Genomic DNA, 21,232 nt, shown 5'->3' with positions numbered 1-21,232 from the left:
ATACTGTGATAGTGCTAGTCAGTTGGTACAAACTTTCTGGAGAATAACTTAACAAGTGCATCAAGAGCCTTGAAAATGAGGGATGAGCCTTGACCCAATCATTCTACTCTTAGGAATTTGTTTTTTGGAGATAAGAGAGAGCTACAAAGATTTGTATGACAGGATGAAGAGTTCAAATGAAATGAGGAGATTGTTGGGATTGAATCAACCCAGTATGACTCACAACAGTTAAAAATTGAGATCAGATTTAATAGTTAACAGTAGAGGAATACTTAAATAAATTATAGCTTCCCTGTTGATAGGCTATTAGACAGCCACTAAAAATAATAATTCTATAAAATGCTGAAAAGGAAAGAATTCATAATGTTAAGCAGAAAAACAGCACAGCATTTAACTGTCTATATCAGAGGTCAGCAAATCTTTTCTGATAAAAATCAGGTGGTAAATATTTTAGGGTTTGTGGGTCATATGACTGAGTTGGAACTATTAAAACTCTGCTTTTGTATTGTGAAAGTAGGCACAGACAATACGTAAACAATTGGGCATGGTTGTGCATCAATAAAAATTTATTTGACACATTGAAATTTGAATTTTCTGTAATTTTTACGTGTCAAGAAATAGTATTTTTAAAAATTTTGTTTTCTAACACCTAAAAAATGTAAAACTCATTCTTAGTTTGTAGACCATATAAAAATGGATGGCAGGTTGGACTTGGACTGCGGGCCATTATTTTCTGATCTCTGATCTATACTATATGATTTTAAGTGTGTGCATGTGTTCAGAAGTGAATTGAGAAGTAGATGGGTATTAATAAAAAGCTGAAGCATCAAAGAAAGAAAAACAATACAATCAAAACTAGATGCCCCCCCAATTTTTCATATCTGTTACAATTTGTACCATTTGATTAAGAGATGCTTGAAAAATTCTTGCTGAATGGGTGAAAGCATGGATGAGTGACTACATCCTTGAGTAACTTCAGGTTCCATTAGATGTTATCCTCTCTGAATCGTAAGAGTCATTGAGGGTATTACCGTATTTGAACAAATGATGGTTTGGTTTTAGCTTTAATGGAGGATAAAGAGTACTTTTTCCATTCAAGGGAAATACTTTCTATTGATCCCTGTTGATTGAGGATGCTTTAAGTACTATGGAGATAACACAAATTTTTAAACTGTAATATATTATACAAGTATTATTATTTATATTGTATTATTATTAGTGCATTAATAAATAAGACATGCCAAAATGAGATTTCTCCTCTTGTAGGTATGCTTTCAGATACTGATTTTTCATTTTACCTCATGGTTTTTGCTAGTCTTCAACCTGGAACAGCTTCTTCTCTCCAGTTAGATAAGAGGTTCATCTATAGCAAAAAGCAACTGAGAGAGCCAATTTGCAGTGGGAGCAGCACAGGCTCACTTTAAGTGTTCAGAATTACACCCCCTGAGGTTGCCTGGTTTTAATTTCCACAGTACATAAATCCTATGACATTTTAAAAAGAACTCTTCATGTCTAGATAAGAAGTAAGAGAGACAGAAGACTTGTGGGTTGTCGTGAGTCGTTTTCTATCATGGGAAAGCTGGTGATGTGGCAGTCTGGGGGATAAGGAGGCAAAATTTGGTCTTGTCTAAGAAATTTTTTTCTAGTAACAATGGAAGGCTTTGCTTCGAAAGTAAAGGAGCCCTGTCACTGTAGAATGGGTGCTGTGCTGTGGATTTGTTAGACATTTTCTAAAGTGGACGTCAGATTGGGACAGCTGGCCTCTAAACTCTCCTCTAATAGCCTGTGAAATAAAATGAAATGATTTTCAAGAGAAAATAAATGAAACCTCTTAGACCTCTTAGGGAGAACCCACACTTTCTACCGCAAACATTTATTGAGCCCCTACTCTTTGCAGGGCATTCAGTGTTTTCTCAGTAGGGTTACTGTTTGTTGGGACAATCCTTCATCAAACCCCTCCCCCACAAACTACACAAACATGTTGTGACAACTAGAAATGCCTCCACATGATAGATGCTGGAGCTGTAAATATGAGGGAGACAGCACTCAGGTCTCTTGTGTCTCCTTGATTTGAAATCATTATCATTAACATGCATGGGTAGTATGCCCTCTAGCTCTCTCCATTAGTACATTACTTGGCGTTTGTGTTTCAAGCTACTTAAGCGGTACATCCTGCTCCTTGAGGGGAAGAGGGAAGAAAGAGGTAGTCTCCTTGGGGGCTCAGCAATGGGCATTAAAATAGAAGAGTATTTTTCTATGGCAGGATATGAGTGAGCACCAGTTTCAGAAGGGAAGGCCTGGCCAATTGGATGACATGGTACATGGGCAACCATAGAAAGTTGGAAAACATTAAAAGAATTGTGTGGCCTTCCTAACACCTTTATCAAGGCTGGGGAAGAAGTATCACAGAGACCTAAGTACTATACATCAGAAACCTGGACGGTGGAATTTGGCTTTGGGTACAGATCATGTTTCATTATGGGAATCTTACAGAAATATACTTCAGCTGGTCATTATCCAGGTTTTGGACTGGTTAAGAAATATCCCAGTTCTGTGAATCCTGCCTGGTTCACCCTGTTTGAGTCCTCTCCCCCAGTATTTCAGACGGTGTTTGTTTGTTAGGGGAACATTGAACTGTACTTGGCCGCTGATCCCAGCACCCCAAGAATGATCTAAATTCCGAGAGAATTTGGAGCACATAGTTTTCTGCCAGTCCTCAAAGCAGATGTCTACTGGCTTTCTTGGAGAAAATCCCAAGTGTAATTTGTATGAAATTAAACTCAGAGGATTCTACAAGAATATTCTGACTTTGGGATTACAGTGAATAGAATACTTTGCAGTTCATACTGAAGGTCATGGGAAAGCCCAAAGAGACACTGGAAACCAGAATTGTAGTCCTTTAAGCTGCTTGTCCCTAAAGCCTCTTACTGATTTATAAAGTGTTGCTTCAGTGGGAAAAGAACAGTATTTAATAGGAATTATTTTATATGTGTTTAATAAGGCTAAAAAATACTTCCAAAGACAAACTTACTAGGTATAGAAGAAGCAAACTTTCACATTTATCTGACCACCTCTTTGTCTATCTTGAGACATTTCATTGAAAGTTAAAGTGTTCACTTGCTTTGCTCTAGAATGAATTCATTGCCTGTTATTTTTTCTTCTCCTTGGCTTGTCTGCCATGGAATTATCAAGTTTTTCTACATTCATTTCTTAGAGCAGTCTTTGTCATATGAACAAGATATCTTGGAATTTAAAACTCCTAGTGTAATTATTGAGCTAATACCCATCATAAGTAGAAACTGAGGCCATGATACTCCATTTCAATGACAGATAGTATAAAGTGAAAAAACATGAACAATGCAGAATTAGCCAGCCCTCAAGATAATCTAAAGCTTGTCACATGAAAAAAAAATACCCAGATACTATGCTCTCAAATAGATAAGAAAGTATTCGCATTTGCTCTAGCTGTCCTGGCAAATTATTTTTTATTTTTATTTTTCATCCTGGCAATTTAGACAATCATTTGTGTGGTTTAGCCTAAATACCAAAGAGAACAGAGCAAGCACTCATTCAGTGGATCTCTCTGAAGAGTTCACTGGCATGTTCAACACACTCTGCCTGAGATACCTTTTGAGTTAGCTATGAAATTATCAGGCTCTGGTCTAGATTTTTTGTTTTGTTGAATTATGAATTTTATCTTCCTTTTTTATTAAATATGAGAGAACCTCGGATGTATGAGTCATAACAAATGATTTTACATTTGTGAATCTGTCTGGCCGTGCTAGGGTAACAGGCAAACCCCCAGCAGCAGTGGCTTACAGGAACGGGTAGTATTTCTGACACTATGTGTTGGGTGCGTGGTAATTACAGTTCAATTTTGCATGCCTTATTTATTTTAAGATCCAGGCTGAAGGAGCAGCCCCTTCTATGAAAAGAGAAATGGTAGAATCACTCATTGTTTAATAAACCTTCCTCTCAGGAATGGCACACAAAACTGCTCACGTTTCACTAGTCTAAGCAAGTCACATGGACAAGTCCGATGTTAGAAGGCATGAGAGTGTACTTTTACAGGGAGAAACAGCAGATAGCTAGGAACAATAATACAATTAAGGTGTGTGATGTATCTTAGGATATAATTTGAAAGTATAAGGAAGGAAGGAAGTGTTCTAGGATTCTAATGGAGAAGCTCTGGCTCACTATTCTAGTACAGCAAATGGCAGGATCTTTTTCTTCAGAATAGGTCTATTTTATGTAATTGCAACAATAAACATAACATGCACCTCAGTGTATATTGCAGCGTTATTTACAATAGTCAAGAATTGGAAGCAATCTACTGGATAGTGTCCAGTGATAGATGAATGGATAAAGATATGGGATATATATATGCATATATATGATGAAATATTATGAAGCCATAAAAAGAATGAAATCTTGCCATTTGTGAAAACATGGATGGATTTAGAAGGCATTATGCTAAGGGAAGTCAGTCACATAGAGAAAGACAAATGCTTTGTGATTTCACTTATAAGTGGAATCTAAAAAACCAAACAAAAGAGCAAACATAATAAAACAGATATAGACTCATAAATACAGAAAACAAACCAGTGGTTGCCAGAAGGGAGGCAGGTGGGGAGATGGGCAAAAAGGTGAAGGGAATTAAGAGTTACAAAGTTATAGTTTTAAAATAAATAAGTCACAGGGATGTAATGTACAGCATAAAGAATATAGTTAATAATATTGTAATATTTCGTATGGTGACAGATGGTTAACCAAACTCATAGTGAAGATCATTTTGTGATACATAAATCTATCAAATCACTATGTTGTATATTTGAAACTAAAAATATTATAAGTCAACTATAATTCAATAAAAATCTGACATTCATTAATTAAAATAGCAAAGTAGACAGCTCCAATGGTCCATCCCTCTAAAAAAACATTGAAAAAGCAAGCAAAAACTGTTTTAATCAACATTGTCAGAACTTTGGAAAGTAGTCAGAGGTTTATAGCAATCAAGTGCACACTGAAACAAGAAAAAGGCAACTTAAAAAAGGGTAGAAAAGCTTTGAGGTAATTTTGCTTGCCCTGTCCACCTGCTCCCAAGTTTAGCAGAGACTTAGAGTGAATTTAAAAAAAAAGACCCAATTATGCTTTATCTACAAGAAACCCAGTGTGAATATAAAGACATAGATTAAAAATAAATGGATGGAAATGTTTTTTATTTTTTTTATTGAGATATAGTTGATTTACAATATTATATAAGCTTCAGATGTACCACATACTGATTCATAATTTTAAAGGTTATACTCCATTTACAGTTAGTATAAAATATTGGCTGTATTCCCTGTGCTGCATATCCTTGTAGCTTATTTATTTTCTGTGTAGCTAGTACTTCTTAATCCTCTATCCCTATCTTGCTCCTCCTCCACCCCTCTCCCCACTGGTAACCACTAGTTTGTTTTCTGTATCTGAATCTGTTCCTTTTTTGTTATATGCACTAGCTTGCTGTATTTTTTAGATTCCACATATAAGTGGTATCATGCAGCATTTGTCTTTCTCTGACTTACTTCACCAAGCATAATACCCTCAAAGTCCATCCATGTTGTTGCAAATGGCAACATTTCATCCTTTTTTTGGCTGAGTGTGATATCCCTTCCTACTTGTAGGTTGCTGCATGAGGGGGGTGGGGAATAGGTGCTGACTATCTCTCCGCATCCTCCCCCATCTTGATGTGGGCTTCTTCTTTTTTTTTTTTAATATTCTTAATTGTAGAAGAGCTGTTCCATTCATCTTCAGATCTTTCTCAGAAAGAATTGTTTTTTAAGTAGTCGTAGTTTTGGTTTGTCTGTGCAAGGGCATGAGCTCAGGGCCTTCCTCTGCTTTCATCTTGATCCCACCTGTCAGATGTTTTTATATTTCATTTGGCTTTTCAATAATTTTTTTAAAAACTCAGTTCTTAAATTTTTCTCTAATTTATTAATTTCTGATTTTGCATTTAATCGATTAATCCTCCTTTAATTTTTGTTTTATTTTATCACTATTTTTTCCTAAATGGTCTTTAATTATAGTTTTTAATTCTTCATTTAATCTAGGAATAATTTTTTAAACTGTTTTCTTAGAATTTCTATTTGTTTTATCATCTGGCCTTTTGTTGTTTATTCCTACTTTTATTGCATTGTGATCTGACTAGGTATATCTACTTTAAATACTTCAGTGTCATAAATATAAATGTCATGACTGCCTTATTTTCCCTGTGGATTGTGCTGTTTATCAATATAAAGTAATTTTTTTAATCTTCAGTGATTTTTGCTTTGATTTCTAATTTGTCTGAGATTTATATTGCTAGTTCTCCTTTATTTTTGTTTGTCTTGCCTGATATATCTCCTCTCTATTTTCAAATGTTATGTCTTTTTATTTGAGGGGTGACTCTAACAAACATAAATTAGTTTAATTTTTTCCCTTAATCTGATAATGTTCGTTTTTTAATTTAAAAAGTTAACTCATCCATTTTTTTAAACATTTTTTATCGGTTTATAATAATTTTACAATAAAAGTTTGTTTTTTTTTAAAGCAGGGGGAGGTTTAATTAATTATTTTCAGAGGAGGAGCTGGGGATTGAACCCAGGACCTCATTCATGCTAGACAAGCACTGTACCACTTGAGCAATACCCTCCCAACTCATCCATTTTTTTGATGTTAACTGATGTTTAATCATATTCCTATCTGTATGTATTGGGTTTTTTGTATGCGTCCTAATAAATATGTTCTTTTTACTTTTGTCTTCTTTGTTGTATTTTGCACATGTTTAGTTTCCTCTTCTGCTGACATTTTATAATTTATTCATGTTATTTTCAATCTGTTATATTAAATATTGTGCCTTTATTTTGGTGCCAATATCAAGAATGAAACAGAATCTATGGGCTCCTCCTCCTGTCCCCATGTGAGTTAATATTGTAAGAACATGATCCCCTTCATCTTCCATAATTTGTTCAGTCAACAAAAATGATAGATTTTTACATCATGACTGTTGATTTTCAAGAATTTACTCTTAACATTTACATTAAGCTTCACAAGCATATTAACAATAACAATTATTTAGAATAAATAAGTTTTACTGAGTTTATGTCTCATTTTTTTTTTCATGATTACTCCTTTCTAGTTGTATTCCAGTTTTCTTTTTCTGAAGTGTGAAGTCATAACGGTATTCTGTACCCCTGGGAATGTAGTTGCGCATTTCTGATAAATCTCTACGGTGTTTGAACAATGTTTAAATGTGGGTGCCTTTAGCCTCACCATGCTCCCCAGTTTACTAGTCTCCATTGCTCCTCCCGCTTGCTTGATCTACCTGCCTGCATAGCAGTTTATGTTTATGAGTTCTTTTCTAGATTTTCCTAGACCACATATAATTTCAAAACTCCATGGGTTTAAGATATGATCCCAAGTTTTACATTGAGTGACACTCTGCCTTGTGCTTTTTCTTTCCTGGACGTAGGCTTTGGAAGACCGAGTGTGGGAACTCTTGCAGGAAGCAGACAAGGTGGCTGAAGAGAACAAGGATCAGAGTCAGGTCTATGATGCCATGGCCGAAACGCTGGGCGAAGCATGGGCAGCCCTGGTCTCCATGCTTGAGAGAAGAAGGGAGCTTCTCAGGTTGACCTCTGAATTTTTTGAAAATGCCTTGGAGGTTTGTGTTTTAAAAAACTTCTCCCTTCTCCACTTTAGAGCAAATGGATAGCACTCCTAAAAATGTTTTATTTCCACAAATAGACGTTGCAATCAGTTCAAAAATGTCAGAATAACCAAGATATATACATTCAATTTTTGATTGTCAAAAAATAAAATTGTTAATATTTTAAATGTAGGCCTTCAAACAAAAACTAAGTACAGTTCATTAAAATTGATAAATAGTAAATAAAAATGGGAATTCTTACTCATAAGTCATTATGATATATTTCCCCCTCTAGAAAATAGTGATATAATTACCCCTGGTTATAGGATTACTAGGAAATTCTGGTCTAATGTGTTCTTGTTAACTGGAAGTTGGAGGGCACAATTTAATCTGCTGCTTATGAAAAGCAATTGCAGAATATTCGATAGAATGTTTACCTTATAAGCGTAGCACTTTACAGAGTGCTTTCCTAAGGCCTATAGACGAATTTTCATAGTTTGAGCTCATTAAAATATAAGGGAAAGACAAAATCCTGGGCCTAAGGCGGTCATTTCCCCCTATGATTTTTCTTGAATTCTGCAATTTTTTTTGAGGAACCCAATTTCAAAATGTGAGACTCAAAGAACATTATCAAAAGAGGTGTTATATTTAGTGTAAGATAGTTATGGGAAATCTCACTTTTTTCTCTGTCAAGTGGCAGTCCATGCCTTTGGTGTGGGCGCGCTGCTTCATCATGATAAAGCACTTGCTTTGAAAAATACGACATTTCCAAACTGAAAATTCAGGACTGAAATCCAAAATAATGAAGGAAAGAAGATTAGTAATAGAACATTAAAATTGGGGTAGACAATCTCATGCATCATAAACTCATTTAAAAGTTAAAAGGAGGAGCAAAAACCTTATTGTAACTTTCAGGGTTTGTTTTTCAGTTTGAGCACTGAAATCCAGCTCACAATTCATTTTACACATCATTTTGGGAAAAAGTTCCACACACAATTTTCTTTCCTGAGAAGAAATAAACCAGGTGAAATACACCTACAGGCATCGAGTTATAGATGCATCTAATTCCTTTCATCTTAGTAGATGGGGTGTGGGTGTCAACTACCCTTGAAATTCAGCTCATTTGAGCACCGGAAGTTGTCTTTTTTCAAACATTAAGCCCAATATTTGTTCTTCACTGTGTAGGAACATTAATGCTAGGTTATTTTCCATGTGATCAGAAATGACTTCCAGATACTGCATGAAGTAAAAGGAAATGTAAGTCAACTTGTAGTTCAACCCAGCAGTCTGATTCCTAGTGAAAAAGTGAATTGTTTCTTATATTATCCTGCTTCCAACTTTGTGGACCACTTCATACTTAGCTGAAGACAAACTCCTGCGTGATCTTCCCTTTCCCTTGTATATGCCAAAGCAATCTTCATAAGTGATTTAAAAAATGATGGAGGTGATATTAAGGATAGGGTCTTTGAAAAGTGTCCCTCTGTTGCCACTTCTATCCTGTACAAACTGTCCAAAGAAGAAAATTGGGGAATGGAAAATATCCACAAGATAAAAGTTAATAGAACCCTAGGGAAGCTTTTTCTGAGTGAAGTATTGTTTGTTGGTTGGTTTGTTTTTTTTTTAATGTCAAACAAGTTGAAATACAGATATAAGTTGCACAGTGACTTCAAAACTTCTTGTAATGTTCTACAGGGAAAAAACAAATCACCTACCGGGGTTTTGTTTTGGTTTTTTTCTCTTTGAAGTTTCTCTTCAAAGAATGTTCTTAAAATCAGCTGTTAGAAATGGAATTAATTAGAGATGTAAATGTGTAGATTGGATCCCCTTTTCAACCACGTGCATGCAGGAGTTCTTTAGAAATACAGAATGGCTTCTTACTGCATGGTTGGTAGTACAAGATGGCTTCAGGCTCACGGTCTTCACCATCAGATAGGGTATTCTCTTCTCAAACACTGCGCTTTTTAGGGACACTGTCCCCAAGCGACGGTGGCTTGTGTCCATCTGGTTGTTCTAACAGGATGGTGGACACCTTCTCTGCCTTTCAAAAGAAGATGTGCTCATCAGTTTCCCTCTCATGATCCCATGCCTTTAAAACTGGATTTTATATGGCTATTGTAATAATCAAAACACAGTAGATCTTGTTAATCAAACAGTCACATAAAATATTAAATATTACTGAATCCAAAGATGAGGGTGTGGATAAAACTTGAAAAAGAGGACAAGCATGGTGACAGGCTTTTTTGTCTTTCTCACTAGTATTTTATAAATTTATTCTATTCCTTATCCAAAGGTGAACATGTTGATTAAAATGCTTTTATAAATGATAATAATTACCTTTGAACCCTAGTTATTTGTCTACTGCTATGGATATACTGTACTAGCATAACCAAATATTTTGCCCTTTTCTAAAATTTGCTTCTAAGATTATTCCCCTGAGAATTTTGTCATCACTTAAAACATCTCCTGTTCATACGTCCTAGTCAATGGAGAAACACAAAAAAGAGAGACTTGTCATGTTCCTCACCATTTAGGGTGTAAAATTGCTGTTCCTTTTGTTTTTGAAACAGAGGAGAAACTTTCCGTTTTTTCCTTCTTGCTGGATCTGATTTCATTTATATTTATATAAAAGTACATAAAATCATTGATTAAAAATGCAAACAAAGTTAACAAAGTTACAAGTTATAGATTTAAAAGCTAACAGTTTACCACCCCTCACCTATCCTTAATCCCATTCCTTCTCATAAAGGTAACCCTTTGCTATGTATCTTTTGGATCACTTTCTATACTAATACACACACACACACACACACACACACACACACACACACACACACACACACACACACACACACATATATTTGCTTTGTATAAGAAGCGGGATTAGGCATCGCTTCTTGGCCCTTTGGTTAAAATCAAGTGTAGAAATGGGATTAGACTATGTATTATTTTGAAACTTATGTTTTTCAGTTCTAGGTCTAATAATATAGGAAAAAACAACTATATTTCAACCTAAATGGGTTTTTAAGTTAAATTTACTAATAATTATGTAGGTACTGTTTAGCCAAACTTTTGTTGTTTTTTTTTTTTTAGCAGACTTTGGTTATTCTTTGACAAACTGCTTTAGAATGTTGACAGTGGCTGTATTTGTTACATACAAATAATTGAAACATAATTTTCATTGAAAATTTCAATAGACATTAGAACAGTAGACAAATTGGTTTATTTCAGCGTACATAACATATTTCTGGATATGAAGAGAATGCAAAGGAACAGGAAGAAAGTTCTTATCTTGGCACTTTGTAGACTAACTACATGCAAACACACCCTCATACAAACACGTGAGCCAGCACACATCACACACACACATCATCATACAAACACACAAACCTACGTAGTCGGCTGAGCCATTCATTCATGCAAAACATTTACAAATAACTGAAAGTGGCACATTGGTTTTTATTTTTTCAAATGTCTTTCCCCTGTATGTCTGTTGCAGTTTGCCATTAAAATAGACCAAGCGGAAGATTTCCTCCAGAACACTCAGGAGTTCGAGAGTGTTGAGTCGTTAAAATCACTTCTTCAGCTTCATGAGCGTCATACCAAAGGCAAGAAATATGTCTGTTCTAACCTAAGCTTTTAAAGATTTTAATATAAGGATGTTCATGTATGACAGTATCTTTTTAATTTTTCTGATTATGTAAACCTCAACTAGTTCCAAATCAGGTTAAATAGAGCCTTAATTTTCGTCATCATCTGGAAGGAAGATCTAGTTGTAAATGATTCTCGGGGCAGTAGAAGAAGAGCCTCTGGGAGATTCAGTTATTCAGTCTGCTGGATCTTAGTTCCTGGGGAGGGACCATTTCCACCTTGCTCATCCTTCTATCCTCCGCATCTAGTGAGGTGCCGGCACATGGTGGGTCCTCATGAAATATTTCTTGGTTGAATAAATGATTGAATCCAGTATCTGTTCCTTCTAAGGGTCAGCAAATGAACTTCAGCCTTTAAATAACAGTTCTGGATAAGGAAATTTCCTTTCACTATTGCAGTTTCTAAAAGTAGTGAACTTCTTCCAGATAAAAATCTAGTAATACACTATACAAAATTATCTTCAACTCCTTCTGAAACAACTATAATAAAGGTTGTCTAGTCGTTAACCAACAATTTGTATGGTGGGCGTTTTCCACTAGAATTTGGGATGGGCCAGGACTGTAATAGGGAAGGCATTTATGGAAGAGCAACTGTTTACTGTAACTTTTTCTGTGGAAGCAGGTTAGATAAATAGACAGGAGCAATGACTTCTTTTCTTCCTAGCGAGTTCTTCTAATTATTGCTGCCCAAGAGAGCTGAGTACAAGTGGATGGCTTCCTGAATTCACTTGTCACAGTCCTAACTCAACTTCTCACTTCACAAGCCAGGTTGTAGGGGCAGGGGCAAAGGTGTTTTTAAAAGCACAAATAGATTTTGTGTTTCTATCACCCTTCAAAGGACCCTAGATAATAGATCATTATTTTTCTAAAACTCAAAGATTAAAGGACTCAGTCTTTCCTGTGTACACTTTATGAGATCCTACCACATGTGTACATATAATTTTACCTGATGATTAGTCTGTAGGACCTATCGCTCACAGGGACTATATACAGTGTCAAAAGTATCCGCATTAGAGCAGCAGCCTGCCCCAGTTTTTACAGTGCAGCAATCTAGCTGGGTCCAAAGAGGGTAAACAGAATGACATGAAATTCCCCTTAGGAGACTTGGAAAGTGAATCGAGTCCATGCCACTGAGATGGTTCTCTGGTCTCAATTCAGTCTTCATCCAACCAACATGATCATGACGCAGCAATTTTACCTCCTGAAACCTGATAGTGACTGATGTTTTTGTGGAAGAGGTTCGGTACTGAGGCAATCAGATGAAAGCATTTTCCGAAGGGACTAGGGGTGGGGGTTGTGGAAGTAGGAACTTTTCCATAAATTATTGGGGATGGAGCTGGCAGGGGGAGTAGCCTTAATGCTGTTTTGCTGCTGTTTATGTTGGCTCCTTCAGGTCCTAGGCTCTGTGGCTCAGTGGGCCAGTTTTCCTGGGCACATGCTGCTTTGTTTGGAGGTCTTAGCCTGCAGCACCCTGGCATCCAGCTGATGGTGGGACCAGAGCCCTGCCTTTCAAGGGTAGGCTTTGAGAGTCCATTGGGCCTCCTCTTAATCTGCAAAGTTGGATAACAATGCTAGCTGAAGACAGGAAACATGGTTTACTTTTGTGATGACAAAACATTCTTCCATCCTGATGGCATGTTTATCATGACATTTTTGTGCCCCCTCTGTGTGATACTTGAAGCACAGGGATTACAGGAGACTCCAGTAAGGATATCAGGCTCCCTGTTTATGCACCCAAGGGCTTTGTGGTTATAAAATGGGAGTTGATGAAATTTATTAAACAACAGATTCAATGGGATATGATTAAGATGAACTGATCTGAAATGCATATTAAAGGACAAAACTCTGATTTTCAGTTAAGTACTTCATATCTGTCTTAGTCTGTTCAGGTTGCTGTAACAAAATGCCATAAATGAAGTGGCTTATAAACAACGGAAATTTATTCCTGCCAGTTCTGGAGGCTGGACGTCTGAGATCAGGGTTACAGTGTGGTTGGATGAGGGCCCCCTTCTAGGTTTCAGACTTCTCATTATGTCCTCACTCACTCAGGGGAATGGGTTGGGAAGCTCTGTGAGGTCTCTTTTATAAGAACACTAATCGCATTCATGAGGGCTTCATCCTTACGGCCTGACCACCTCTCCAGAACCCCACCTCCTATTACCTTCACACTGGGTATTAGGATTTCAGCATGTAAGTTTTAGAGGGGCAAACATTCAGACCATAGCAATGTTGTCTTTAAATTTAACAAAATTAATTACAGCTGTAACTGCAACTAGCAATTATAATAAGGTTCTGAGATGCTGATCAGTGAGTAGCACAGATTGTGAATGATGTTAGGATGAAAAAGCTAATGTAACTGGGAAAACTGTAAGCAAACTTATCCCTAATACTTACTCTATTTCAAAACTTGTACTTTTTCCTTCTTCAGCAATGCTAAGGCTCTGTTGCATGTAAGACTTACTCTATAGCATTTTGGAGGTCAGAACCAGAATGAATGGGTTGAAGTTTTTGCCCTCTGGAAAGTTACAGAATTAATTTGTCCCCTCTTCTACATGACAGTAATTGAAATAGTTGAGGAGTAACATGTTCTCTCCAGTCTTCTCTCCTTTGGGTGAAACATGCCTAGTTAAAGTCTTTTCCAGCAAATGTGGTTTCTAGATTACTTACCATTCTGGTTGCCCTCATTTCAACTATGTATAATTAAGCAGTATTTTCTGAACCCATGCCAGCTGAGAAAATCAGAATCATGTATTGGCCCTTGTCCTCAGTAAGCCTACAGTTTGATGAGGCATGTACACATATATTGGTGAATTCTCTCTGTGCATCTTGTGGGTCCCTCTTTTACACCACCCAGCACTCTGTGTAGTCATAATTCATTTCCCTCTTTGTCCTCATCACAAGATTGTAAGATCCTAGAAGACTGGGACTAGTACATCTCTGAATCTCTTGGGCTTAGATAGCAGTCGACTCAAAGTATGTTTGTTAAGTGTTATTTGTATATAATTCCAATGTAAGACACAGTAGCATGAGGCAAAGGTGAGCAATAAGCAAGGCAGGCACGTTAGGAAGAGAAAATTGCAAGTTCTGGAGGATCACAGTCATACCTGCCAGTTTTTGCAGTGGCTTTATTAACATGAACATAATATCTAAGAAACTTCCTTGCAGAAGCAATCATTTAATTACTTTTTCTTAAATGTTATATATATTTTAAATGTAGTTTAGATATAGGTCCATTGGGATCTGTTATACTATTTTCTCTACTTTTGTGTATTCTTGAAAATGCCCATTGAATGAGGTTAAGAACATCATGTTGTAGTTTGGTGCAGCCATTATGGAAAACAGTATGGAGATTCTTTTAAAAACTAAAAATAAACTTACTGTGTGATCCAGCAATCCCACTCTTGAGCATTTATCTGGAGGGAACTCTAATTAGAAAAGATACATGCACCCCAATGTTCATAACAGCACTATTTACAATAGCCAGGACATGGAAACAATCTAAATGTCCATTGACAGGTAACTGGATAAGGAAGTTGTGGTATATTTATACAATGGAATACTACTCAGCCATAAAAAAGAATAAAATAATGCCATTTGTAGCAACATGGATGGACCTAGAGATAGTCATTCTAAATGAAGTAAGCCAGAAAGAGAAAGGAAATTACCATATGATGTCACTAGTTAATGACAGGAAGAAATACTATGTGGAGACCTGCCGCCTGCCCATACTTCCTGTGTGTGTGTGTGTTTGTGTGTGTGTGTGTATGTGTGTGTGTAATTATTTGCAATGTCCTAACAAACTCTTCAATACAAAGGAAATACATATGCCTATATATGGAGGATCAGTCATACTGATTAAAACTATGCAAATCTATATGTATAACTGAATCACTATGCTGTAAACCAGAAATTAACAAAACATTGTAAACCAACTATACTTCAGAATACTATACAAATCAAAACTCTTCAGTTTGATGGGAAAGGGCTTCTATAGCCTGCTTTCACCTCATTTTCTGCTCTTCCTTTCCCTTCCACATAAGATTTTTTTCTAAATAGATAGGTTTTTTCTGCCCCTGTCCCTCCCATCTTGTTCATGTTTGCTTCTATGTCTCCATTTAAGAGATCTACTTTAATTTTAATGTTCTCCCTGACTTTTCTTCTTCTGTTTGAATTATCCAATCCCCTGTCCTGCTTCAAGTCTGTGGTTGTTTTTGTTGTTTGTTTCTTTGTATTATTAACTGCTAACCAAACTGCCCATTGCGCCTAATTTCACCTTTTCCACGCTGAGCAGATAATACCACCTAGTACTTTATTGGACAAATCTAGGCCATGTGGCATAAACTATTTCAAATTCTTTCCTTTTTATCTTAAAATATCTCTTTACAGTATCTTCACTTATCTCAGTCTTTCTTCCAGCTCTCAAAATAAGATGTCAATTAAAAGAGACAGTTGGCCCAACTGCCACAGCCACCTCATTGCTGTGTGGTTCACTGCTGAATGCTAGGATGCTAAAGTAGAGTGCCATAGCACAGTGGAAAGAACACTGAGCAACTAATCAGAATGTGTGGCTTTTAGCACTGATTAGTCCATTTCTAGTAGAGTGATGTATTTACTCTTTGGATTCTTTAAAGTTCTCCCATCCTAAAAATAAAAAGTTTATTTAACCCTGCTAATAGTCTATCCTTTTTTTTTTCCCTTCTAACAACAAATGTCTCAAAGATTGTCCTTTCTTGCTGACTTCATCACTATCTTCCCACTTCTCAACCTGGTAACTGGGCTTCTGTTTCTATTACTTACCCATCACAGAACCCCAAGTCTTCCCAACATCTCTTTTTTACATCCCTAGAGGACTGCTGATCTCTAGCATCTATAGCTCTCCTAATTCTCCCCCCTCTTTTAATCATTTGATTTCATTCTAGCATCTTACAGAACTTACTGAATGTCTCTCCTGTGCCAGTCACTATGCTAAGTGCTGGGAATACAGTCATGGTCTCTGTTCTCATATTGCATTGGAGCCTAGTGGCAAAGACAGATGTTAGTCAACTAACCCAACATGTAAATGTAGAACTATAGCTGTGATAAGAGCTGTGAATGAGAGGAACATTGTGGTGTAAGAACACTTGATAGGAGGATTTGGTCAAGTCTGGTTTGTCTTTTGAGGAAATTGACAATTGACTAAGACCTGAAATATGAGTAGAATAAAGGTGTAGAAGGAAGGGATTGAGGAGAATGATGTCCCTGGCAGAGAACACAGTGAAAAGTTCTGAGGCAGGAAGGTGTACAGCATGTGTGAGGTATTTAAAGAAGATATGGTTGGAGATAAAGAGATTGAGACGATCTGAAAGGAAACATAGGGACCAGATCATGCTAGACCAGAAATCATGTTAAGGGGTCTGTCCTTAATTCTAGAACAATGGGAAGCCATTGTTTTGTGTGTGTGTGTGTGTGTGTGTGTGTGTGTGTGTGTGTGTGTGTGACATAGTGTGTTTAGAAACAATCTTCCTGGCTAATACATGGAGAATGGATGAAATGGATTGGAGAGGAGATGCAATTAAGAGGTGACTGCACCAGTCCAGGAAACAGATGATGCTTTCTGTAGTGGGGGTAGAGAAAAGTATACAGATGCAGGAGATAGAGGGTGAAATAGACAGGTCTTGATATTGATGGGGTTAGGGAGAGGGATGCGTCATGGATGACTCCTAGGTTTCTGGCTTATGGGGAGTGGATAGTTTCCCAACTGCTCCTCCAATTGATCCCCAAGTGAGGTTGCTCGTCAGAGTGTTAGTCTCAACTCCCCCTTTCCACACCCTTCCTAGTGGTCCTTCAATGTTCAGGCTTGAACTCCCATTTCTACAAGATGTTGCCCAAACCTGTAATGCTGTTTACTTCAGAGAGCACAGACTGGTGGCTTATTTGGCAAAGAGCCATGTTTTGTTTATCCTTAAGTATTTTTTAATTAAAAATGCAAATTACAAAACATTTAAAAATCAGAAGCTTTCACATAAAAATCTATGTTCATAATTCCTTAAAAAATTGGAAGCCACATCAATACTGAACCCATATTCCCTCATGTCCACAGTTGGTCAGAACTGGGTGACAGCTGATCCTGTGAGACTGAGCACACATATTCTGCATTGCCATCGTCCCTGGCACCTGGCCAGCACATTTACTGAGTTTTTGTTTAGTCACTGCAGGCAATATCCTTTAAACCTCAGATTTAGTCCAGCCACCTCGGGATGCAGAATGCTCCACGGAGGGTAGGCAGCTCAGCCAGCATCACACCACTGAAAACCAGCTGAACCAGTACCCAAACCCCCTGGTCTTTCAACTCCTCGCACTGAATTACGCTGTTGTTGAAATTCAGCGTCCTACCGTTCAGCAGTCAGTGCCATAGCAATTATTAGGGTGAGGTATTCAACCAGTTGTATTGTAGGTGTTTTATGTTTACACATTTGAATTCATATGAAAGTTACATATATTTTAAATTATATGAAGAGCCCACATTTTACTCTATAAATGCTTGCTCATCTCACTATTCCTTTTTCTAATTCTCTTCTAGAACTCTTAGAACGATCTCTAGCTCTCTTAAACAAAAGTCAACAACTCACTGACTTCATAGAAAAATTCAAATGTGATGGACCTAATGTAAATCCTGAGATGGTTCAGGGAGCTCATAACAGCTGCCTGAAGATCGACAGCCTTCTTGAACTTCTGCAAGACAGGAGACGGCAACTAGACAAGTACCTGAAGCAACAGCGGCAGGAACTGAGTCAGGTTCTGCAGATATGTCAGTGGGACCAACAAGAAAGTCAGGTAACCCAAAGGGACATTAATGGGGTCCTGACCTTGACTCGTGAAGCTTGCTTATTATGTGGACAGACTGTTTTCTAGGACAGTTTCTCAGTCATCATGGTCCAATTCTTTGATCTCTGATCCAAACTACCATGTTGTTTTCCCAAGGAAGTAATATAAAAACAAAAATTTTTATTTCTTCTCATTATAATACTGATTTTTTTTAAATGGGAGAATACCCATGAGCAGATTTGAAAATGACTGTGTTCTGTTACTGGATTCTTTTTCTCACTTCCTTCCAAGTCACTGCTTCTAGGGGCATTACTTTGAAAGTCTGAAATATTCATTGCAATTTTCTTTAATGTTGCAGAGACATGATAGTGCTGAATGGTTGCAGATTGCTGCTAATGTCAGTGAAAAAGTCTATCAGCCCCAAACAGAAATAATGTTCTTAGAAGAGTAGTCTGGTGCCAATGGAGAAATTTGACTTTGGCCTATGGCTGGATGCACAGTGGTTCAAGGGCTTTGGGGTGGGAGGTTGATGAGTTTGCAGGCTTGTTACAGCTTGTTACCCAGATTGTGGGCCCAGCTCTGATCAGTTGTCCGTGTGCTTGCTATGCATTCCTTCTGTCCCAATCTCACTTGAGGGAAAGAGTGGTTAGAACTCTCTTTGCAAACCCCCAACTCCAACGTGTAGGATACTTATTGCTGTATTTCTGACTGCCCCAATCATGCTTTAATCTGTACAAATTAAACAGAGAGAATTTTCAGGGAGAGATGATGTAGGTGGTCTCCTGGTCTGGATGCATAGAAAATGGGCCTTTTCATGTGTTTTATATTATTGCTCTGATCCAACTGGAGAGATCAACATACAGATGGTAGCAAATATGAGTCCAAGAGAAACTGATTCTTATTTCAAGCTGGAAAAAATGAGGACTTAAATGATGATCAACCTTTCAACTAATACTTACTGAGTACTTACTATGTACCAGGTTATATTATAAGGACTGGGAATTACAACACAAAAGATAAAGTCCTTTTCCTCTAGGAATTTTTCTTCTAAAGCATCTTCTCAACTTTAGTTCTATTGACATTTGGTGCTAGGTAATTGGTTTTGGGAGACTGTCCTGGGCACTCTAGGGTGTCCAGAAGCATTCCTGGCCTCTACCCACTAGATGCCAGTAGAACATACTCCAGTTGTGATGATTAAAAATGTCTCCACACATTTCTAAATGTCCCTTGGGGGGTAAACTTGCCCCTAGATGAAAACCACTATTCTAGTGTGATGAGAAAGACATATGATAAACAAATGAACAATGATAAGTGCTATAAAGAAAGTCACCTAGGGCAGTGAATTTTTACTTGTGTTGATCTACTTTTAATCAGAAAAGGAATCATAGAAGATCTCTCTGAGGAGATGGCATAGAGCAGACCCCCAAGTGCAGATACTTGCAGACATATAGTCTGCATGCTTTTTGTCACCTCCTTCTCCAAGTCACTATATACTTTCCAGCCCACCTCCACTTCAGCCGTCTACCTTGACTTCTGCCAGCTGCTGTCCTGCTTCTGCTGTTTTGCCTGCCAACCCGTAGCCTCTCCCCAGTTTGTCTCTTCTCCCTACCCGACCTTCACATGCTTATTAACCAGAATGCTGTTACCCAATGCAGTAGTCTTTTACTGAAGATTCTGGCATAACAAAGGAGAAGTAATGCTCAGGACAAGAACATTGTTTATCAGACAGCTGTTTTTTTTTAACATTTTTTATTGATTTATAATCATTTTACAATGTTGTGTCAAATTCCAGTGTTCAGCACAATTTTTCAGTCATTCATGGACATATACACACTCATTGTCACATTTTTTTCTCTGTGAGTTATCATAACATTTTGTGTATATTTCCCTGTGCTATACAGTGTAATCTTGTTTATCTATTCTACAATTTTGAAATCCCAGTCTATCCCTTCCCACCCTCTACCCCCCTGGTAACCACAAGTCTGTATTCTCAGACAGCTGTTTTTGAAGTTCCTTGTCCTCCCTAACATAAGTGGGTCCATTATGGCACTCTCTCCCTCTCTTTCTTTCTCTTGCTCCCCTAATCCTGACCTGACACCGTATTCTCAGAGCTGCTCTCCCCTTAAAAAGAAACTTACTCTTATTTCTTACTATTGAATTCATAACCCCAAATCCCTGCCTCTGGTGCTTTCAAAAACCCACTAAAAAACTCCTCTTACTTTATATACAAAGTAATTTATCCCTTTTAAACCACAACCTCTCTTATCCAGAGACCTTCTGTCTGCAAAGAGGCTTCCCAAACATGGAACAATTTCCCAAGAATGAAAAAGCAGATATGAGGAATCTAGAAAAAATTATACAAATTCTATTTATAAACCAAAAATAGACTTATGGAGGTAGAAAACAAACTCTGATTACCAAAGGGGAAGGGCGGGAAAGGGATAAATTAGGAGTTTGGGATTAACAGAAACCCACTACTATATATAAAATAGATAAACAACAGGGACCTACTTTATAGCACAGGGAACTGTATTCAATTTCTTATAATAACAATTTTATTTGTTTATTTTTAAGATAGTAGTTTTGCTTTTCTGTTTCAAGACTATGGCAATAATCATCCACTTGAATCCTCTGCAGTAAAAAAAAAAATCACATAAAGATTCAAAATGAACTATGTAATCTAGTTATATGCTTAAGGAAAATCTAGATACCTTGCCAACCCTAGAAAGCAGAAAGATGTCTTAATAGGAACCAAAGTAAAATAATACAGAAGATAATAACATTGGTGAGTTCTCTAACTTAGGAGGTCTCATATGTTGGGAGAGAGAGTGTATGCTCTTTTTTGAGGGGGTGCTCTTTAAAGCAGAGTTTATTTTTTTAGAGCGGTTCTAGATTCACTACAAAATTGAGCAGAAATTACATTGTACCCTCTGTTCTTACACATGCACAACCTCCCCCATCATCAACATCTCCCACCAGAGTAGTACATTTGTTATCATTGAGGAACCTACATTGACATATCATTATCACCCCAAATCCATAGTTTACACTAAGGTTCATTCTTAGTGCAATGTGTTCTCTAGATTTGGAAAAAATGTGTAGTGACGTGTAT

General features: G+C 37.2%; 1 protein-coding gene across 1 annotated transcript in view; it reads left to right on the top strand.

Annotated features, from left to right (window-relative positions):
- CCDC141 (coiled-coil domain containing 141) overlaps nt 1-21,232 on the top strand; it is a 181,576-nt gene that overhangs the window by 40,712 nt on the left and 119,632 nt on the right. Inside the window, exons 5-7 of the mRNA XM_031678303.2 lie at nt 7,493-7,684; nt 11,166-11,274; nt 17,876-18,129. Coding sequence (XP_031534163.2) covers nt 7,493-7,684; nt 11,166-11,274; nt 17,876-18,129 — 555 coding nt within the window. The remainder of the gene's footprint in view (nt 1-7,492; nt 7,685-11,165; nt 11,275-17,875; nt 18,130-21,232) is intronic.

The sequence above is a fragment of the Vicugna pacos genome, chromosome 5 (assembly GCF_048564905.1).
Source record: "Vicugna pacos chromosome 5, VicPac4, whole genome shotgun sequence".
NCBI lineage: Eukaryota > Metazoa > Chordata > Mammalia > Artiodactyla > Camelidae > Vicugna > Vicugna pacos.
Note: the sequence above shows the minus strand (reverse complement) of the source record. Positions and strands in the feature narration are given on the sequence as shown.